This window comes from Suncus etruscus, chromosome 19 (genome assembly GCF_024139225.1).
Source record: "Suncus etruscus isolate mSunEtr1 chromosome 19, mSunEtr1.pri.cur, whole genome shotgun sequence".
Classification (NCBI taxonomy): Eukaryota; Metazoa; Chordata; class Mammalia; order Eulipotyphla; family Soricidae; genus Suncus; species Suncus etruscus.
This window is the reverse complement of record NC_064866.1, coordinates 10,266,493-10,286,976: the sequence shown is the minus strand read 5'-3', so window position 1 is coordinate 10,286,976 and position 20,484 is coordinate 10,266,493. Positions and strand designations below refer to the sequence as shown.

General features: G+C 41.7%; 1 protein-coding gene across 1 annotated transcript in view; it reads right to left on the bottom strand.

Annotated features, from left to right (window-relative positions):
* PTPN22 (protein tyrosine phosphatase non-receptor type 22) overlaps positions 1-19,263 on the bottom strand; it is a 71,776-nt gene extending 52,513 nt beyond the window's left edge. The window contains 1 exon segment of the mRNA XM_049765706.1: positions 19,177-19,263. Coding sequence (XP_049621663.1) covers positions 19,177-19,263 — 87 coding nt within the window.
* Positions 19,264-20,484: the final 1,221 nt, after the last annotated feature.

Sequence of the window (20,484 nt, the reverse complement as noted above, 5' to 3'; positions counted from 1 at the left end):
AGTCTAAGATAGTTCAATGGCCTGGAGCACATGCTTTGTATGCAGGAGGCCTGGGTTCCATTTTATTTTTGGTTTTTGGGTCACACCCGGCAGTGCTCAGGAGTTACTCCTGACTCTATGCTCAGAAATCTCTCCTGGCAGGCTCAGGGGACCATATGGGATGCTGGGATTCTAACCACCAACCCTCTGCATGAGAGGCAAATGCCTTACCTCCATATTATCTCTCCGGCCCCTGGGTTCAATTTTCAACATTGCATGGTCCCCGAACCTGCCAGGAATGCAGCCCCTTCCCACACCCAAGCACCAAATCAGAAGTAGCTCCTCCCCCCCAAAAAAATACAGGATGTGACCCCCAAACAAACATTTTTTAATAATTTTATTGTGACCAACGTGAATTACAAGTCTTCCACAATAATATTTAAGGTACATAGTGACATTGAATCGGGGACACTCCCACCACCAGTGTTGTCCTTCATCCATTCCTGTTCTCAGCATGCATCCCATATCCCTCTCCTTTGACCCCCGAGCTGCTAGTATAAGTGGTCCCCTCTGTGTCTAGCCTGTTGAAGATTGGCTATCGATTCTGTTGTCCTTGACTTTGGGTTTGATGTTTAAATCTGATCATTTTTTTATTTCTACTCAATGTTCATACTGTTTGATTCTCCAAAGAAGAAGAAGAAGAAGAAGAAGAAGAAGAAGAAGAAGAAGAAGAAGAAGAAGAAGAAGAAGAAGAAGAAGAAGAAGAAGAAGAAGAAGAAGAAGAAGAAGAAACAATAATAAGAGGCAAAAGAGAATAGATAGAGATGGATCATGAATATGGGTTGGGGTTCAGTCAGAGGTACAGTGTAACTTCACCCTGGATTTAGGTGTACCTACCTGAGACCCGCCCTTTTCTGGGAGGGGTCTTGGGAACTGGATATTAGGTGTAACCTTACCTGCAAGACCCCTTCCATTCCGGGGAGTGGTCTTGGAAGGTTATATAAAGCCTTTGACCCAGGGGATTAGGGTCTTTGCTCTTTTGGCCTTTGGCGGTCTTTGCCTCTTTTGGTCTTTGACCAGCATGGAGGTCAAAGGAAGATGGCTGAAAGGAGTTAAGATGCAGGGCCAAGAATAACTAGTGCTTGAAAGGTTATGATGTAGGCCACACACATGTGGTGGATAGGGTATGAATAAAGCTGATGCTTCCTGATGCCTGCCTGTGAGTGAGTTCAATACCCGTCGCTTTCCTGGACCCCAGACCCGCCGGTTGATGGGGGATGAAGCCACGTGGCCAGGGCCTAAGGACAAAGGCCTCCATCCTTCACCATCCACCACCATTGTTAATTATTTGATTCTACAGTACAGTACCCCTAAGTAGAGGACGCGGTTCTGAATTCCTTACAGACAACACCAGCATGAGAAATTAGGAAAGTTGCTGAAAGAATATGGTAAAGAGACAAAATTCTGCCTGTCCACTGAGAGCTTGGAATATAGAAGAAATTGGGTTCTGTGTACATGCCAAGCTAGTAGGAAGTTTTTGCTCTGCTACCCCAAGCTACCCTTTTCATTTAAGTCAGGAAAAAAATCAAACTAAAGGCCTGGCCTCAGGACTGAGCCTTGTTAATGTTTTGGGGCTTCATTCAGTGGTGTTCAAGAGACCATGTGGTATAAGGGTTTGAATCAGAACTCCCTACATGCAAAGCAAGTACTCCACCCTTTTGAGGCACCTCCCTAGCCCCAGCAACTAGCAAATGACAGTAAGTCCTCACTTATTTTCATAAGTAGGTTCTTGGAAATTGTGACTTTAAGCGAAACAAGGTATTATGAGAACATAAGTTCTCCAATCTCGTCGTTTCCTTCAAATTAGCTGACTGTTTCTTTTAAACAAAACAAAAAAACAATCAGCTTTATAGCAAAACAACATTAGTCAATATTATGTTGTTTAAAGACCTGCTGTATGAGCAATCTATTTATGGTCACCTCAAGAAGAAAACAGAAGGAAAAAAAGAAAACTCAAGTTCAAAATTAACTTCGCTTTGGAGGACCACATGTTTGCATAGAAACTAGCCTTTTTTTTTTTTTTTTTTTTTGGTTTTTGGTTTTTGGGCCACACCCGGTGACATTCTGGGGTTTCTTCTGGCTATGCGCTCAGAAATCGCTTCTGGCTTGGGGGACCATATGGGTCGCCAAGGATCGAACCAAGGTTCGTTCTAGGTCAGCCGTGTGCAAGGCAGACGCCCTACCGCTGTGCCATCGCTCTGGCCCCAGAAATTAACTTTTTTTTTGGATTTTGGGTCACACCCGGCAGTGCTCAGGGGTTCCTCCTGGCTCTACGCTCAGAAATCAGTCCTGGCAGGTTCGGGGAACCATATGGGATGCCGGGATTCGAACCACCAACCTTCCACACGCAAGGCAAACGCCTTACCTCCATGCTATCTCTCTGGCCCCGAAATTAACTTTTTAAACTATGGCCTGTGTTTCCATATGGAGTGTTATAGCTAAATGTGTTCAATGCAAAAAGGTAATAGCGACAATAAAAAAGGTTTCTGAAGCCCAACGACCAAATACTTAATCCCAAAATCAAAGGAGTTGTGAATCAGGTGTTTCTGTAAGTGCATGCCCCAGCTTGCCTTCTTGGAAAAATAAAGGGATTTAGTTACAAGTTAAAGTTCAAGAAGCGGGTTCATAGAGCAGTATGAATTACACTCTGGAGTTGCAACGATTCAACTCCACCCTTTAGTGCAAGGTTGGAAAGTGGAATCAAAACTAAGTTATTACCACAGAATCATAAAGTCATTCCTTAGTCAGTTCCTTGCAATCACAGTTCTGATTTCAAGCCTCCAGAGAAGAGAGAAACCTCAAGTAGAAAGGACTAGAATTCACTGGGGCACTAAATCAAGTAATCTATGGTGCTATTAGACAGACCACAGAAACTGGCCACGCAGAACACGGGAACTGGCTACAAATGTGCAGAGAACCATCTCCCACTAGGTGGGCAGACTGCTAGACTAACCCAACTTTAACTTCAGAAATGCAACATGGAAGAAATGGCAAGAGATGCATTTGAAATGTCCTGTGAATGAATAAATGAAAATGTGGGCTGGATAGTCCCTTAGGAAAGGCCGGAGATTGAAAAAAAAAAAAAATGAACTGTCATGGTCATGTGATTTGTTTATTCTGATGTCATTGCAACAATTGCGTGACTACTCAAGGAATCTTCATAATAATCAAGTAAATGAGTCATTTCTTTTTTTTTTTTTTGTCTTTTTTGGGTCACACCCGGCAGTGCTCAGGGGTTATTCCTGGCTCCAGGCTCAGAAATTGCTCCTGGCAGGCACGGGAGGACCATATGGGACGCCGGGATTCGAACCGATGACCTCCTGCATGAGAGGCAAACGCCTTACCTCCATGCTATCTCTCCGGCCCCTAAATGAGTCATTTCAACTCAGCATTGGTCTAGATACTTGCTATGTCGGAGGTGCTATTTGAGGATTATTTGGTTAGTAGTATTACTGTAAATAAATATAGATCTAGTTAGATATCTGCAAAATTATTTGTATCCAGGAATTTCCTAAGATATCTATGATGAAAGGAGTCGAAGAGATAGCATGGAGGCAGGGTGTTTGCCTTGCACGCAGAAGAACAGTGGTTCAAATCCCGGCATCCCATATGGTCTCCCGAGCCTGCCAGGAGCTATTTCTGAATGTAGAGCCAGAAGTAACCCCTGAGCACTGCTGGGTGTGACCCAAGCCCCCCAAAAATAAATAAATAAAATAAAATATCTATGATGTCTCTAAAATTATTACAATACCAGCCTGAATTCTGATGTACATAAATCATTAGTCCTTGACCTTCAAACTTGGATATCTTCATTCAACCAGGACTCAGTGACTTCTTCATACTCCATGTATTTATATATATTTTTATTAATTATCATTTTTTGGGGGGTTTGGAGCCACATTAGGCAGTGCTCAGGGCTTAATCCTGGCTCTTCACTTAGGGATCACTTCTGGCAGGGCTCAGAGAATCATATGAGGTGCCAAAGTAGAATGAATTGGGTTGGCTGTGTGCAAGCCAAGTACCTTACAGTTCTATAGATTGGGCCTATAAATCTGTATTTTTAATAAAAAACAATGTTTACTTTTCTACAAAAAAAAAAATCCCTCCAAAGCCTAAACCTCACCTTTTTTTGCTTTTTACTATGCAAATGAATGCAACAAGACTAGAATAATATGTTAAGTGCAGATTATTCATATAAAAAAGTAATGCATATTCATTGGTAAAAAATTAGAATTCAAACAGGCAGAACTAAAATGACTGAAATGAATTTATAATTGGGCTGGAGAAACAGCTCAAAGGGCCAAATGCAGGCTTTGCAGGAAGCAGGCCCATGTTAGACCCCTGACATATTGTTACTTGTGCAGCACTGAGAGAATCCCAGGGCATACAACCTAGCATAGCCCCTATCACCTCAGGAAGTGTTTCAAAAACCAAAACAGAATCTAGAAGATCTATAATTTCACTAATGATTAATTACTAATAATAATAATTTACATTATTGTTAATAAGTTATATTACCTTTCCTTCTTTTATCTCTCTTAAAAAAAAGAGATGGAACCACATTGCAAGCATAGTCTGATACTTGCTCTGTTGACTTACCACTTTGTACCCTTCATTTATATATATATATATATATGTATATATATATATACATTAATTTTTATTGAGAGCTTGTAAATTACAAGTCTTTCACAGTTGTATTTCAGGTATATAGGGCCATTCCTAGTGTTGACCTCCCTCCACCATAGTCCCCAGCATGCATCCTATACCTCCACCCTTTGCCCCCTGGTCTACCAGTGTAAAAGGTTCATTTTGTGTTCAGCTTGTTGTAGTTTGGGTCTCTTGATTCTATTGTTGTTGAGTTTGGCTTGTTATTTAATTCTGATCTTTTTTTTCCCACTCAATGCACTTGAGACCACTTGGCCCCTGGGTTCCATTCACTCTTTATTTCTTTTCTCAATTCCTACATTAATATATTGGGACAGATCTCATAAATGATACTCAAAGGTCCAGAGGCCACTCCTGGTAATTTTCAGCCAACTTAGGTTGTGTGCAGTTGAGTATCAGATCCCACTAGTAAGGCGCTTCTTAGAGCCTTGCAGTGCCAAAGTCCACCAGAGCCATCCTGTCAGTGCTCCTGAGTTCTTCAGAGACTCTCTCTGCTGTGCTTTCGAGAATTGAACATGCACAGCATATGTTCAGCCCACTGAGCTACCTTCCAGGCCCCAATTATTGTTTGCTTTTTCATAGAACTTTAGATAACAATTTACAACAATGTTAACTTTTTTGGTTTTGATATATAGTTACCTCACCTGTTACAACTAACCAAAACATCCAAATCCTCTACCAATGTCCTTATATTCTAGGCTACCTCTTCATTTCTGCCCTCATACTCACCCCATTTGGTAATCTTATTTTTTGTAATTCAAGGACAAAGGTTTGTCACCATTCTATATCACGCCCTTGTTTGGTTGCTCTATAGACCACAAATAAATAAGATGTACTGTTATTTGTCTTTTTTGCCTCTGAATTATTTGTTTAACAAGACATCCCCAATTTCCATTCAAGTTAAGCAAACTGTAAGATTCCATGTTTTCCATTGTGTGTATGTATATATATATCATATAGATGTATATATCACAACTTATTTTCAAAATTCATTAGTCATAGGACATTTGGGTTGTTTCCCTATATTGGGTATTGCACAAAGTAGACATTATGTTTAAGTCCTAATAATGGTAGTATGCATAAATCCTTTTAAATGAATATATTTGTGTTTGGGAGATAAACATAAAATTTTTAATTGCGACAGAGTATTCCATATTATAAGACATTTAAGTAGATTTAAATTTTTCTCAGCAAATTATTATAAAAATATAATGTATAGCCAAAATTTATATACATGTTTTTCTTTATTTATTTCAGATTAATTCTTTGAAGTGATTAAAGACTTTTTCTAGTTGTAGAATCTTTTGATCCATATTACCATGTATCAGTCAGAAATGGTAGGCAAGTTTTATATCTGGAAATGCTATAATAATAAAGTAATAATAATATAATATATGAGACTACATATTTCTGAATTCTGATTAGTACTCATGCGAAGTAGAGGTTCATTTGATAAAGTGACATTAACAGTATTGAATTGAATCCAAGATCTCACACATACAAAACAAATGTACAACCATTGACAGCTATCTCATCCCCAACGCTCTCACTTTGCATATAAATGTATATAATATATATTTTCTCTCTATTTTATTTCGGTTTTGAGACCACACCTGGCAGAGCTCAGTGATTACTTCTGGCTTTGCACTCAGAAATCACTCCTGGTAGGCTTGAGGGACCATATGGGGTGTTGGGAATTGAACTTGGGTCAAGCACCTACAGGGCAAACTCCTACCTACCGTGATGTTCAATTGCCTCCAAGGTAAAAAAAAAAAAAAAAAAAAGGAAAAAATAGCATAAAGAATCTTGGTTTTGTTTTTATTCGGGGCCATGCCAGGCAACTTAGGAATCATTCCTGGCCCTGCTTTAAAGATCACTCCTGTTGATTTTTGGTGGAACTATATAGTGTGCTGGGGTTTGAAACAGGTTGACTGTTCACAGGTAAGCACCCAAACCACAGGATTATTACATTGGCCCAAAGAATATTAAACATAAAAATGTACAGAAAGCATACCAGTATATGTTACATTAATAAGTTTCAACACCTATTTAGCACAAGGACTGAAATATACAGGTCATAAAACCACCATTACTTGTAAATGACCAAAATAAATACTGAGTTCTTGGCAAATTGATAAAAATGCACTATTAGGACATAGTTTTCTAAAGTTTTAGAACATAGTTTTAAACTTAGAAGCCTTTTTTAAACTTAGCAGACAAATACCACATTTGTTAATGTACCCCCACTCTGCAGTAAGAGGGTAACCACAAGGAGACAGAAACAAACACTTTTACAGTTGAGGCTGTTAAAAAAAAAAAAGTGATATATAGATCAAGAAATTTTCTGACTATGTACGGTGGACTTCTCAGGCAAGATTTTTTATAAACTAGAAAAAATACTACTTTTGTCAATTCAAACTTTATTCTGTTCTAGTATGATATTTTCTCCCTGAAAAAATCTGCATTTTCACTTTTTGGTGAATAACTTATGTGTTATCCTGATCAAGTCTGGACAGACTGACAACCTGAATTTTTAGACCTGCAAAGATAAAGCTAAGACATGAAATATGACTATTCAAAATGGAACTTGCCACTCAAGTGACTCCTGATCTCTCTCAACAGCCTCTGTGCTTGTAAAACAATGGCCTCTAGTGAACCTTGATTGGCTTCATAAACACAATTAGAAAAAAATTAAGGGCCAAAGCAAGTGCAATGGTGAGGCATTTGCCTTGCATTCGGCTAACCTAGGACGGACCTCAGTTCGATTCCTCTGCATTCCATATAGTCCCCCAAGCCAGGAGCGATTTCTGAGCACATAGCCAGGAGTAACCCCTAAGTGTCATCGGGTGTGACCCAAACCAAAAGAAAAAAGAAAAAAAGAGAAAATTAAGACCCAATGAGTAAGGTTTTTGCCTTGCAAGCTGTCAACCTGGGGCCCAGTATCCCATATGGCCCACCAATCACTGCTAGGAGTGATTCCTGAGTGCAGAATTAGAGTAACCCCTGAGTATGGCTAAGTGTGGCCCCAAAACAAAAAGAAACAATAAAACCTCACAAACGAAAGAAATGCTCTCAGAATAATATTTACCTATTGTCTGGAAGTGTTTGGGAAGCTGTGATCCAAGAGATCATCAAAGGTATTTTTAGAACAATGTACTATTTTGTTGTTGTTGTTGTTGTTTTGGTTTTTGGGTCACACCCGGCAGTGCTCAGGGGTTCCTCTTGGCTCTATGCTCAGAAATCGCTCCATATGGGATGCTGGGATTCAAACCACCGTCCTTCTGCATGCAAGGCAAACACCCTGCCTCCATGCTATCTCTCCAGCCCCTATTTGTTTTCTTTTATACTGCTATGAGGACCATACCTATGAATGCTCTGCAGTAGGAATGGAACCCAGGGTCCACACATGAAATGTAAACACTAAACAACAGTGTTCCCCAACTTCCTCTTTCCCTAACCCCCCCTCTCTCTTCTCTCTCTCTCTCTCTCTCTCTCTCTCTCTCTCTCTCTCTCTCTCTCTCTCTCTCTCTCTGATATGTAAAAAGGCCACCGAATAGTACTTTTGTTTCTCTTTCTGAAGCTTTCCCCTCCTGGTTTTGGGAATTGGTCCAACTAAAGAAAGGAGCTCTGACTATTTATTTGCTCAGGCATAGAGAGCACAAGGCAAAAAGCCACAGATGCCATATTTGCCATCCTTTCCTGATTACCTGGTGTATTATTTCTTCACCATTACTCTGCATCTTCATACCCAGCTATGTGGGGTTTAAAAATATGGTGCCTGGGGTTGGTCTCACAATCCATGGAACTTTTATTTTACAATGAAAGTCATATACTCTGCCACAGAGTCACATCCCCAACAGTGTTCTTTTTCTGAATCTGCATGGTACTTATATGGATGACTGTTTGTTTTGTTTTTAGTTGTTTTTGTTTCTGTTTTGGGGGTCACTCCAGACTGTGCTCAGGCATTACTTCTGGCTCTGTGTTGAGACCACTCCTAGAATTACTTGGGGAACCGTATGGTGTGCTGGGGCTCAAACTCAGGTTGGCCACATGCAAAGAAAGTGCCTTACTGTGCTATATCTTTAGCCTTGAATATCTGCTTTTAAATTATTAAATTGTCTATGTATGCTTAAAGCAATTTTCTTTGTGCATGTTCAAAGAGGTAAGATGAATGGGGGAGAGAGAGAGATAGTACAGGATGTTTCCTTGTATGTTCACAGTTGATTCCAGATCAATTTCCAACACTGTTGGGAGTGATTCCTGCATGCAGAGCTAGCAGTAAGCCCTGAGTTTAGCCAGGTGTGGCCAAAAAAACAAAACTAAACTAAACTAAACAAAAAAAGAAAATAAATGAAGACAAATGAATAAACCAGAAGCAACAGTGAGAGGAGGTGAGAAAGTCGATAAAATCAGCTTTAGTTCTTAGCAACTTTATTTCCAGTTGAGTTCCGCCATTTATGTACTGCATGGTTTTAGGTTAAACCATTTAACCTCACTGCCCTTTATGTTTATCACATGCCAAAAACACTGCACAAACTTCTGATAAGCAGAACTATGAGATTCACCTCTGTGGAACTTTAATTTGACGGAAAAGCAGACATAAATCAATCCCACAGATTGATGTAAATTGGAATTGTAGTTCAAGCTGTGCACATTTATAGGGCTATGGAAGGGCTGAAAAGGTGTTTGAAAAATGACAACTAGGCATTTAGAAGAGTAGATTTGAACTGTTCAGGAAGGTCACAAACTTCTTGAAGAAGTGGTCAAGAGACGTCTGGAGCTCTGGAGAGCTCTGGAGACCATTTAGGTCGTGCTCGCTTCGGCAGCACATATACTAAAAAAGGGACCATTTAGGTTGAGTACAAAGACAGGGTGGAGGAGGGAAGATGATGAAGAGAAGGAAGAGTGTGTGCACAGCTGCAAGAAACTAGAGGGTTAGAGAGAGATAGTACAGAGTCGGACTGCATGCTTTGCATACATGAGACCCTGGTTGTTCACTGGACATCTTATGGCCCATTTTGGACACTGCCAAGTGTGGCTCCCTGATGACCTGTAGCACCCAAACAACATAGTCTAGAACTGAACTATCCCAATTGGTTGGTTATGAATGGCAATGAGGATTGGCTCTGAACTCCTGAGCACTGCTTGGGAGAGAAAGGAAGTCAAGAGGAAAAAGAAAAGCAGCAAGGAGTGAGGGAGAAGGAAATAAGGGAAAGAGGTGTGTGGGGGGGGGGGTTGTTAAGGAACCAAGAAGCACTTTTGGGCTAATTCCACTAATTCTTGCAGGACTTTGTAACTTAATGGAATATGTTCTTTAGAAAGCAAATTGGACAAAAAAAAAAAAAAAAAAAAAAAAAAAAGGGGCCGGGCGGTGGCGCTCGAGGTAAGGTGCCTGCCTTACCTGCGCTAGCCTAGGAGACGGACCGCGGTTCGATCCCCCGGCGTCCCATATGGTCCCCCAAGCCAGGAGCGACTTCTGAGCGCATAGCCAGGAGTAACCCCTGAGCGTCACCGGGTGTGGCCCAAAAACCAAAAAAAAAAAAAAAAAAAAGAAAGCAAATTGGATTCTGATATCAAGCTCTTTAGCTCAGAGCCTGGAATACAGTTCCACACATTAACTGTTACGAAATGAAAGTGAACAGAAAATTGAATGAGGAACCACAGATTGAAATTTGACCATGAAGGGGCTGGAGAGACAACTCAAAGACTGCTTTGTATTCAGGAGTCTTGGCTTTAATCTTGACTGCCACATGGTCCCCCAGCACTTCAGGGAGTGACCCACATTATGAGCCAGGAGTAGCTGCCCAGGATTACAGAGTATAGTCCCCCACCACAAAACAAGGAGATAAATCATTATGGAAATTTTCAGACTCAGAAATAAATTATATGAAATGGGCCAGAGCAATAAATAGCACAGCAATAGGGCATTTGCCTTGCACACAGCCAACCCAGGATGGACCAGAGTTCAATCCCCAGTATCCCCAGAACCAGGAGTAACCCCTGAGCGCAGCCGGGTGTGGCCCCAAAACAAAAACAAACAAAAATAACCAACATATAAAATGAACATAACTAATTTTTTACTTAATTGTAAAATTTTAAAGATGTTATGTTTGACCTTAAAGGACAGAACTGACGAGGCTTTGAAATCAATAGGCCAATTCAATGGGCTGAGCCCATATTTTGCATGCTGGAGGCCCATGACAGAGTTGGTTGAATTCATGGACCAAGTTGACTTCATGGTCCCCTGAGCACAGAGCTCAGCCCTGAATACCAATGGGTGTGGCCCTTAAACTTAAAATTAAAAAAGAAAACAGGGACCGGAGAGATAGCACAGCGGTGTTTGCCTTGCAAGCAGCCAATCCAGGACCAAAGGTGGTTGGTTCGAATCCCGGTGTCCTATATGGTCCCCCGTGCCTGCCAGGAGCTATTTCTGAGCAGACAGCCAGGAGTAACCCCTGAGCACCGCTGGGTGTGGCCCAAAAAGCAAAACAAAAAAACAAAAAAACAAAAAACTGAATAGATTCTATAAGAGGTATAGTATATTAGATAATATTATGGCTTATTCTTTCATCAAGCACTTTTTGTTTTGGTTTTTGGTTTTTGGCTTTTGGGTCACACCCGGCAGTGTTTAGGGGTTACTCCTGGCTCTATGCTCAGAAATCAATCGCCCCTGGCAGGCACAGGGGCCCATATGGGATGCCGGGATTTAAACCACTTTTATTTTGCATGCAAGGCATACGCACTACCCTCATGCTATCTCTCCAACTCCTCATCAAGAACCATTAATGCTGATATTAATTGTGTATTTGTTTGTGGGGTCTACAGTCAATAGTTCTCAGGAGCTACTCCTGACCCTTTCATTGCTTAGGGGTTGCTCAGGCAGTGCTCAAAAGACCATTTTGTGCCAGAGATTGAACTCAATACTCTAAAACAGGGGCTGAAGAGAGAGCACAGCGGTAGGGCATTTGCCTTGCATGCAGCCGACCCAGGAGGTAACTGGTTAGATTCCCAGCATCCCAGGGGCGATTTGTGAGTGCAGAGCCAGGAGTAGCCCCTGGGTACTGCTGGGTGGGGCCCAGAAACCAATCAATCAAGCAATCAATAAAGTTAAAAATAAAAAGACTCTGAAGCCGGAGAGATAGCATGGAGGTAAGGCATTTGCCTTTCATGCAGAAGGTCATTGGTTCGAATCCCGGCATCCCATATGGTTCCCTGAGCCTACCAGGAGCCAGGAATAACCCCCGAGTGCTGCCGGGTGTGATCCAAAAACTAAATAAATAAATAAATAAACAAACAAATAAATAAATAAATAAATAAATAAAAATAAATAAAAACAAAAAAATAAAAAGACTCTAAAGCAAATCATGAGCTCTAGTCCTTTAAGCCATTTTCCTGGTTCTAAATACAGATTTGATCATGATAAATAATGTTGGTACAATGTTAAATGACATTATGAGTTTACAAAATAGTAACTATAATTATAATAATATAGAAATACTTTATAAATAGGTGAGAACTAGAATTTTTATTACAAAATAAAAAGTGTTTTGGGTGTTGAAAGATAGTTGAAAAGACTAAGTACAGCTCTGCCTGCATTCCTATTTTTTTGGGGTGGGGTTTGGTTTTTGGGCCACACCCGGCAATGCTCAGGGGTTAGTCTTGGCTTTGAGCTCAGAAATCCACCCTGGGGGCCTGGAGAAATAGCACAGCGGCGTTTGCCTTGCAAGCAGCCAATCCAGGACTTAAGGTGGTTGGTTCGAATCCCGGTGTCCCATATGGTCCCCCGTGCCTGCCAGGAGCTATTTCTGAGCAGACAGCCAGGAGTAACCCCTGAGAACTGCCGGGTGTGGCCCAAAAAACAAACAAAAAAAAAAAAAAAAAAGAAAGAAAGAAATCCACCCTGGCAGGCTCGGGGAACCATATGGGATGCAGGAATTCGAACTAGTATATCTGCCCTGTGTTGGCCCCGTTCTAACAGAGGGCTTATGCTTTGTCTAAATCATTGAGAAACTCTGCTACTGGGTCTTGGGAGATTCCCACATCCCCCGAGCCTGCCAGGAGCAATTTCTGAGCATAGAGCCAGCAGTAACCCCTGAGCACTGCCGGGTGTGACCCCAAAACCAAAAATAAATAAATAAGTAAAATAAAATAATGAATTGATTATGTAACTTTGATGTAACAATTTAAGAATTGATTATGTAACTAATGATGAGTGTCTTATTTCATAAGATCAGTTATGAAATAACTTTTGTATCTGGAGCCCAGCGGCGGAATTTCAGTCGCTGACTTCACTTCTTAGTGCCTCAATGTCTTTCTTCTTCTCTAAGTCTCAGGCTCAGAATAATCTTTTTTATTTTCCTTTTTATTTTGGGGCCACACTAATAGGTATTTAGGAGTTATGTCTGGCTCTGCACTCAGGAATTACTGCTGGCAGTGCTCAAGCAACCATATGGGATGCCAGAAATCAAATCCACATCTTTCAGGTGCAAGGTAAGTGCCTTATTTCTTATACTATCTCTCTGACTCTAATAATTTCTCTTTTTAGTGTTTGGGGGTACACACAACAGTACTAAAATAGGGGACTACTTTCATGCACTGCTCAGAAGCCACGCAGGTGAGGATCATGAACTGAAGCCAGGTCTCACTTAACCAAAGACTGTGCTATTATAGAGTGTTCTAAAATAATTATTTTGGGGGGGGCATGCCTGGTGATACTCAGGACTTACTCCTGGATCTGTGCTCAGACATTAATTACTCTTAGGGTAGTTCAGAGTGGTGCTGAAGATCAAACTTGGGTCTACTGCATGTGAGGCAAGGACCCAACCTGTTCTTCTATCACTCTCATCCCCAGAGGGCATTATTTATAAGTTAGATAAAGAATGCTATGCTTCCTTGACGCCCCCAACCAAAACTATCACACCTGGAATTAATATGAAAAAGATTAATGCCTTCAGTGACATTCTAATGTTTTTAAAAGATCCCCCAAATAACTCCTCCAAAGCACAGAGCCTGGAATGGCTGGTTGAGAATCTAGCGCAAGGTTCTGCATAACTAAATATATCTGCATAGATAAAACACACATCTGAAGGTGGGTACGCTTCAAGAAGCAGCTGTGACAGTGTCAAGTAGGAAAAGTTCATCGAATTCTAAAAAGATAGTACAGTGTTTGCCTTGCACTCAGCCGATCTGAATTCAATCCCAGCACCACAAACGGTCCCCCAAGTCCTGACAGGAGTGACCCCTGAATCCAGAACCAGGAATGCTGACTCTAAAGACAGACTTAACCAAGATAGTGGGGTTGAAACCTAAGCCCTGGACTTGGAAGTGGGGGCCAAGTCTACAGAGCTCTCATCTGTAATGAGAGCTCTCCTCAATCTTCCTCCAATAAACTCCACCAAAATGGGAGCAGTTCTCCTGTGCCACTAAATTCATCCATCCTGAACCCCCAGAAATATCATTGGCTGTGAGAACACATGCTCAGAGGAGAAGGGCTCAGGGTGGCCTGTGGGACAGGAGCAGGAGAAACCTCCAAACTGTCCCCAACACTCTGTCCACTCTGCTCCCCAGACCCCCCCCCCAAAGGCTACTACTCTGTCTGCTTTCTTAGTGGGCACAGGACAAGATTGTGACTTTCCAATTCCCCTTTCTGAATGTACTACCACAACCCAACACTACATTTTATACCTCTGACAGAAAAGGCCCAAATCCTAGACTTGATAATATTAGTTAAATCCTTTCAGGTGGGGCCAATAGCTAATAGCCTTGCATGCCTTGCACGAGGCCTACCTGGGACCAATCCAGGTTCGATCCCCAGCGTCCCACATGGTGCCCCAAGCCTGCCAGGAGTGATTTCTGAGCACAGAGCCAGGAGTAACCCCTGAGCTTCACTGGGTGTGACCCAAAATCCTAAATAAATACAAAAAATGTTAAAAAAAAATCTTTCAGGTGAGATGGGACTCAGCACTGAAAACTCTGGAGCATCTTCTTTGGAAGGGGATTGGGTTGAACCCTACCACACCCATCATCTCATCGCAGAAAACTCAATAGCCCCCAACCACCACTGTCATCATCTTAGCAGAAAAATGGGCCAGCTCCTTCGCCAAGATCTAAAAAAAAATAATGGCCTCTGATACTTCCCAGGAAACCTAGTCTGAGCTGATAACTCTGTGGCATTATCAGAAGAGTGTGTGTGTGTGTGTGTGTGTGTGTGTGTGTGTGTGTGTGTGTGTGTGTGTGCCATACCCTAAACTCTCTGATAGAAATGGTCCAAAGCTTAACCTTTTCAAATATCCAAGCCACCAAAAATGTTTCAGATCTATAAATCCTGGACCATGCAGCCACACACATCCATGAGACACTTCAATATTTTAGAGTGTGTCAGCCTACAGTATCAGAAGAAATCTTATGGGAAAGTTACATAGTAATCTGCCCACCCCAGTGTGCCTAAACTAAGATATAAAGTTCAACAAGCAACAACCAGAGCCCAGTAAATCTTTAGATATTGACTTTAGCAACACTATTGAGAGATATAACAATCATTTTAAATGGACCCAATTTTGGGGGTTGGGGGGCTCACACCCAGCAGTGCTCAGGGGTTACTCCTGGCTCTACACTCAGAAATCGCTCCTGGCAGGCTCGGGGGACCCTATGGGATGCTGGGGATCGAACCACTGTCCTGCATGCAAGGCAAACACCCTATCTCCATGCTATCTCTCTGGCCCCAAATGGACCCAATTTGATCTAAGTTTGATCATTTCATTTGCCTTTGTATTGTAACATGCAATATGAAGTAAATATGTTTGTGCCTGCATGGGGGAAGGCTATCTTGGTGGGTGGAAGAGTAGGGACACTGATGAAGGAAAGGTTATACTGATGGTGGGATTGATGCCTGAATATTTAATGAGTTAAAAGACTATTATATGAACAACTTGGAAAATCATGGTGTTATAATAAAAATTGGAAATAATTAATTAAGGGGCTGGATAGATAGCACAGCAGTAAGGCATTTGCCTTGCATGCAGCTGATCCAGGACAGACCCAGTTCTATTCCTGGCATCCCATGTGGTCCCCCGAGCTTGCCAGGAGCTATTTCTGAGCATAGAGCCAGGAGTAACCCCTGAGCATAGCCAGATGTGGTCCCCCAAAACCCCAATTAATTAATAAATAAACTGCTTTTAAAAAAGAATAAATGAAATAATTGGTTAATTTTTTAAAAGAAGAACATACAAAACTAGGGGCTGGAGAGATAGAACAGCAGTAGGGTATATGCTTTGCATATGGCCAACCTGGGATGGACTCGGGTTTGATCCCCAGCATCCCATATGGTCCCCAAACCTGCCAGGAACGATTTCTGAACACAGTCAGGATAATCCCTGAGCGCTGCTGGGTGTGCCCCTCCAAAAAAGGAGAGAGAGAGAGAGAGAGAGAGAGAGAGAGAGAGAGAGAGAGAGAGAGAGAGAGAGAGAGAGACTGCCTTTCCACTGGAGGACATGAGTCAGTGAACAATGAAGTTCCACTTAAAAACCTCCCCAAAGACCAGCTCCTCAAAATCAGGAGCTTAAAAGGTGAGGAAGTGATTAATACATAAGTCAGGATGCCAATTTCCTCTTTAAGCAGCATAGGACATGACGTGGGTGGAAGATAGAGGGGGGACACGGTGTGGGAGATGGGGGGCAGAGAGGCACTTCTGGACATGGTGAAATAGAAGATGGAGGTTGCCAGCTCTGCTTTTCCACTTGACTTGTAACGCTATTTGCATGATTTTCTTAAAGCATTTCCCATGTTAAGCCTGCTGAGCAAAACCTACAAACTTTCCAAGACTTAATCATAACAAAAAAATAAATAAAAACAAACAAAAATAAATATAGTACAGCTGGTAAGACATTTGTCATGATTGCGACTGGCCCAGGTTTGATTGCTGACATCCCAAATGGTCCCCACAGCCCAGCCAAGAGCCAGGAATAACTCCTGAACATCATCAGGTGTGTGGCCCCAAAACAAAAACACAACAAAACAAGACCAAAAAACAACAAGACTTAATCTTAAGCAGGATAGGGAAGCAGGAGTAAGTCACCAGACTTAAGAAGTTTAAAGATCTCTTTGAATTTTAAAAAATGGAAAGGGGCAAGACTCAAAGCAGATAAAATAGGAGGTAAGGTGGCTGTTATGGTTTGGTGAGAGAGTTTAATGACTAAGGTAAAAAAATTTAAATTAAATTAAAATAGGTAAAATAACAGGCTTTCAGGGTTTGGGCTGGCCTCAGGTGTTTAATGGAGCCTGGCATGTGTGAGCTTGTCCTATGTTCCATTCCCAGAATGGAATGGTTCCATTCCATTCTCTACTGCAGACCCCAAATTGCAGCAATATATAATTATTACTGGGTGTGGCCCCCATCATAATTATACATAATTCATATTATATACATAAGTAATAGGTGCAGTTGACATCAATTTTTATTGATATTTTAAACCATGATGATTTACATACAGATGATTGAACCAGGAATTCATACCTGTGAGATGTGTGCTCTAATGCCAAGCTTCATTCTCAATCCTCTACATTATTTAAAAAAAAAAAACAATCAGGTGCCAGAGCCATAGTACAGTGGATTGGAGTTACCTTGCACTCAGTCAACCCAAGTTCAATTTCCTACACCCCGTATGGAGCCCCAAGTCCTACCAAGAGTAATTCCTGAGTGCAGAGCCAGGAGTAAGCCCTGAGACCTGCTGAGTGTGCTCCCACTGACAAAAAAATATCCAAATGAACATTTCAGCTCCCTTTTTTTCCCTCTGAGTGTGGACTGAATTTAGCTCAGGAGTTAGAGCCTCATGGGCAGGCAGGCAGACATCTAAATCTACACGGAGCCAGAGATTTCTACAACCCAGAACATAGTCTATCTGGAGAGTATCAACAAGATCATATTTATTATGATAGCATATTATCCAAGGTGAACTGACACAGAGCTTTCTATCATCATATGTAATCGCGCCATCCTAATATTAAATTCATCTAGACGTTGCAGTGCTTTCGCATCTCCTATCTGGTACTAGAATGTTAGCTCTGTTAAAGGTTTGATTTGTCACTGCTAAATCTCGGGACAGAGCCTATTACTGGCTGTGGTAAACACTTGGTGCTTGGGCACTATCACTGACCAAAGGACCACATTCACTTATGACTATTGGTGCTTAATTTTCACAACAGTTTGTGTGAGGATGGGAAAGGCAAATATTAGCACCCCCATTTTGAAGTTAGAAAACAGAAACTGGGAAGATTAAGTCGCAAATGGAATGGCTGATAAGAGTTTTAGATTTGCTTTGAGACTATAACCAGCAGTACTGGGGAATGGGGGTTACTCTTGGTTTATGATTGAGGATTGCTTCTGGAAATACTCAGGGGACCAATTCCAGACTTCCAATGCTTGTACTTAGCCTGCAAATCCCTCTATGTCCCCAGTCATGATCTAATCAATATTTGTATTTTGGTTTTCTTGTTTTGCCCACTTCTTTGAAGTGTTTTATAGTTGTGAAATCCCACTGAAAGTATTCAAACCTAATGATGGTACCCTGGACATCTCTTGCTACTGGTGTGAGAACAAATGAAGTCCTTCCAGTACCACTGTTCTAGTAACTATTCTATTCTCTTCCGTCAAGAGTAGCTGTGTTCCATGGGATTCAAGGGGGTCCTAGGAGACTCTAGACTTTGTCTTAATCCATGCCCATTCACATATCTACTTCCAACTTCACTGTTCTACTTCCTCAAGCCAAAGAAGATGAAGGAAGCTTTATTACATTATTACACACACACACACACACACACACACACACACTATTTTTTTTCTTATCAGAAAGCAAAAACAAAACAAAACTAAAAGTCAAGAATTGGGGCTGGAGAGATAGCACAGCAGTAGGGTTTTGCCTTGCACATGGATAACCCAAATGGATGGTGGTTCAAATCCCAGCATCCCATATGATTTCCCTATACCTGCTAGGAGTGACTTCTGAGCACAGAGTCAAAAGTAACCCTAGAGTGCTCCTGGGTGTGACCCAAAAACAAAAAACAAAAACAAAAAAAGAATTATTTTGTCTTCCTAACAGATTCCTGCAAGATAGCTCTATCTGGGGACTCTTCTTTGTGTCAATGAAAATAAACCAGTTGAAGTAGAACCCCTAACAATGATACCTGAGAACTCAGCTGCTCAACTCAAATTAGTCTTTAGATACCTAGCATTACTCATGTCTACTGTACAACCTCTGGGAAAAGTCCAAGAACTGACCAACAACTCAAGAGTTAGAATATTTTGGATAGAATATCTTAAATCATAGGCATTCACCCAGAGCAATCAGACTCTTGGCTTGCCTTCCTCCTCCCTTCCCTGCAAGTAAGCAGGAGTAACATGAACCAATAAACTGGGATCACCTTTGTCAGTTAAATTGCTTATCTACCCCCAAGAGGGTCATCCATGGAACTCACCAAAAATTCACCAGCAAACTTTTCTTTGTGGCTTTTCTTGTTCTGGGCCTCCTGCAGGAACTTCTGTAAAATTTCTCTTTGGTCCATGTTGCAAGGCAAGAGAGACTGCATCTCAGTGGGCTAAGGGAGAGCATGTCAACTGTGTATCATGGCCGAGACACCCCAAAAGAGACACCCCAAGTCCTGCTGCAAGCCAGAGCAGCGAAAGAAAGCTGTGGTTTACTGACTTCATCACAAGCTCTATAGGAAATTAGTACGTAACCAGTCTCTGTGGTCACACAACAAAGCTATCACCTCCCTTCTGGGCCCTAGTGCCTTCCTTCTCACCCCAGGAACCAGTTACAACTCATATTCTTCACAAACAAAAAGCTAACCAGGACATAGCTTGTGGTCGTCTCAGGGCTGAAACTGTTCCACCTTGGAGCTCTTGAGCAAAATTCACCATTTTTATTTCTTGCTTTCTCAAGAAAAGGAGAAATACAGTGTGCATGAGTAAATTCTGCCTCTACAAGGCAGCACAAGGCTTGTTGACACTTGTTTCTCCCTGTCCCAAATGAACTTGCAGAGTCCAGTAAGGTCTGGAAGCAGGACCCAAACATGGTTAGGAGTTAGACATTTTCTACCTAGACTGTGTACCCAAAACTTTCTTGTCAATGTGGCAACCGGTGGCACCTTCTGTTCATAGGAGATAGCATTTTATTTTGTTTGATTGATTAGTTTTGGAGGGGGAAATCATACCTGGAGATGCTTAGAAGTAACTCTGGTTCTGCATTCAAAAATCACTCTTGGGTGTGCCGGAAATTGAATCTGAGTTGGCTGCATGTAAGGCAAGGGCTCTTCTCACTGAACTATCTCTCCAGCTCCATTTTTTTTTTTTTTTTTTTGGTTTTTGGGCCACACCCGGCGGTGCTCAGGGGTTACTCCTGGCTGTCTGCTCAGAAATAACTCCTGGCAGGCACGGGGAGACCATATGAGAAACCGGGATTCGAACCAACCACCTTTGGTCCTGGATCGGCTGCTTGCAAGGCAAACACCGCTGTTCTATCTCTCCGGGCCCTCCATTTTTTTAAATTTATTTTATTTTACATTTTGCTTTTTTAAATAGTGCTTGGGGACTCAATATTGCAGGATAACTCCCTGTGGTACTGGAGAACTAGCTGACATCAGGAGCTAAACCAGGCTCCTAAATGCCTGTTATAAATTGTGTTGAGTTCTTTCTTTGGCCCAGAAATGGCATTTTAACTCAGAGCTTATTTGGATTTTAGGGCTACACCTGGCAGTACTCAGAGTTACTCCTGACTCCATGCT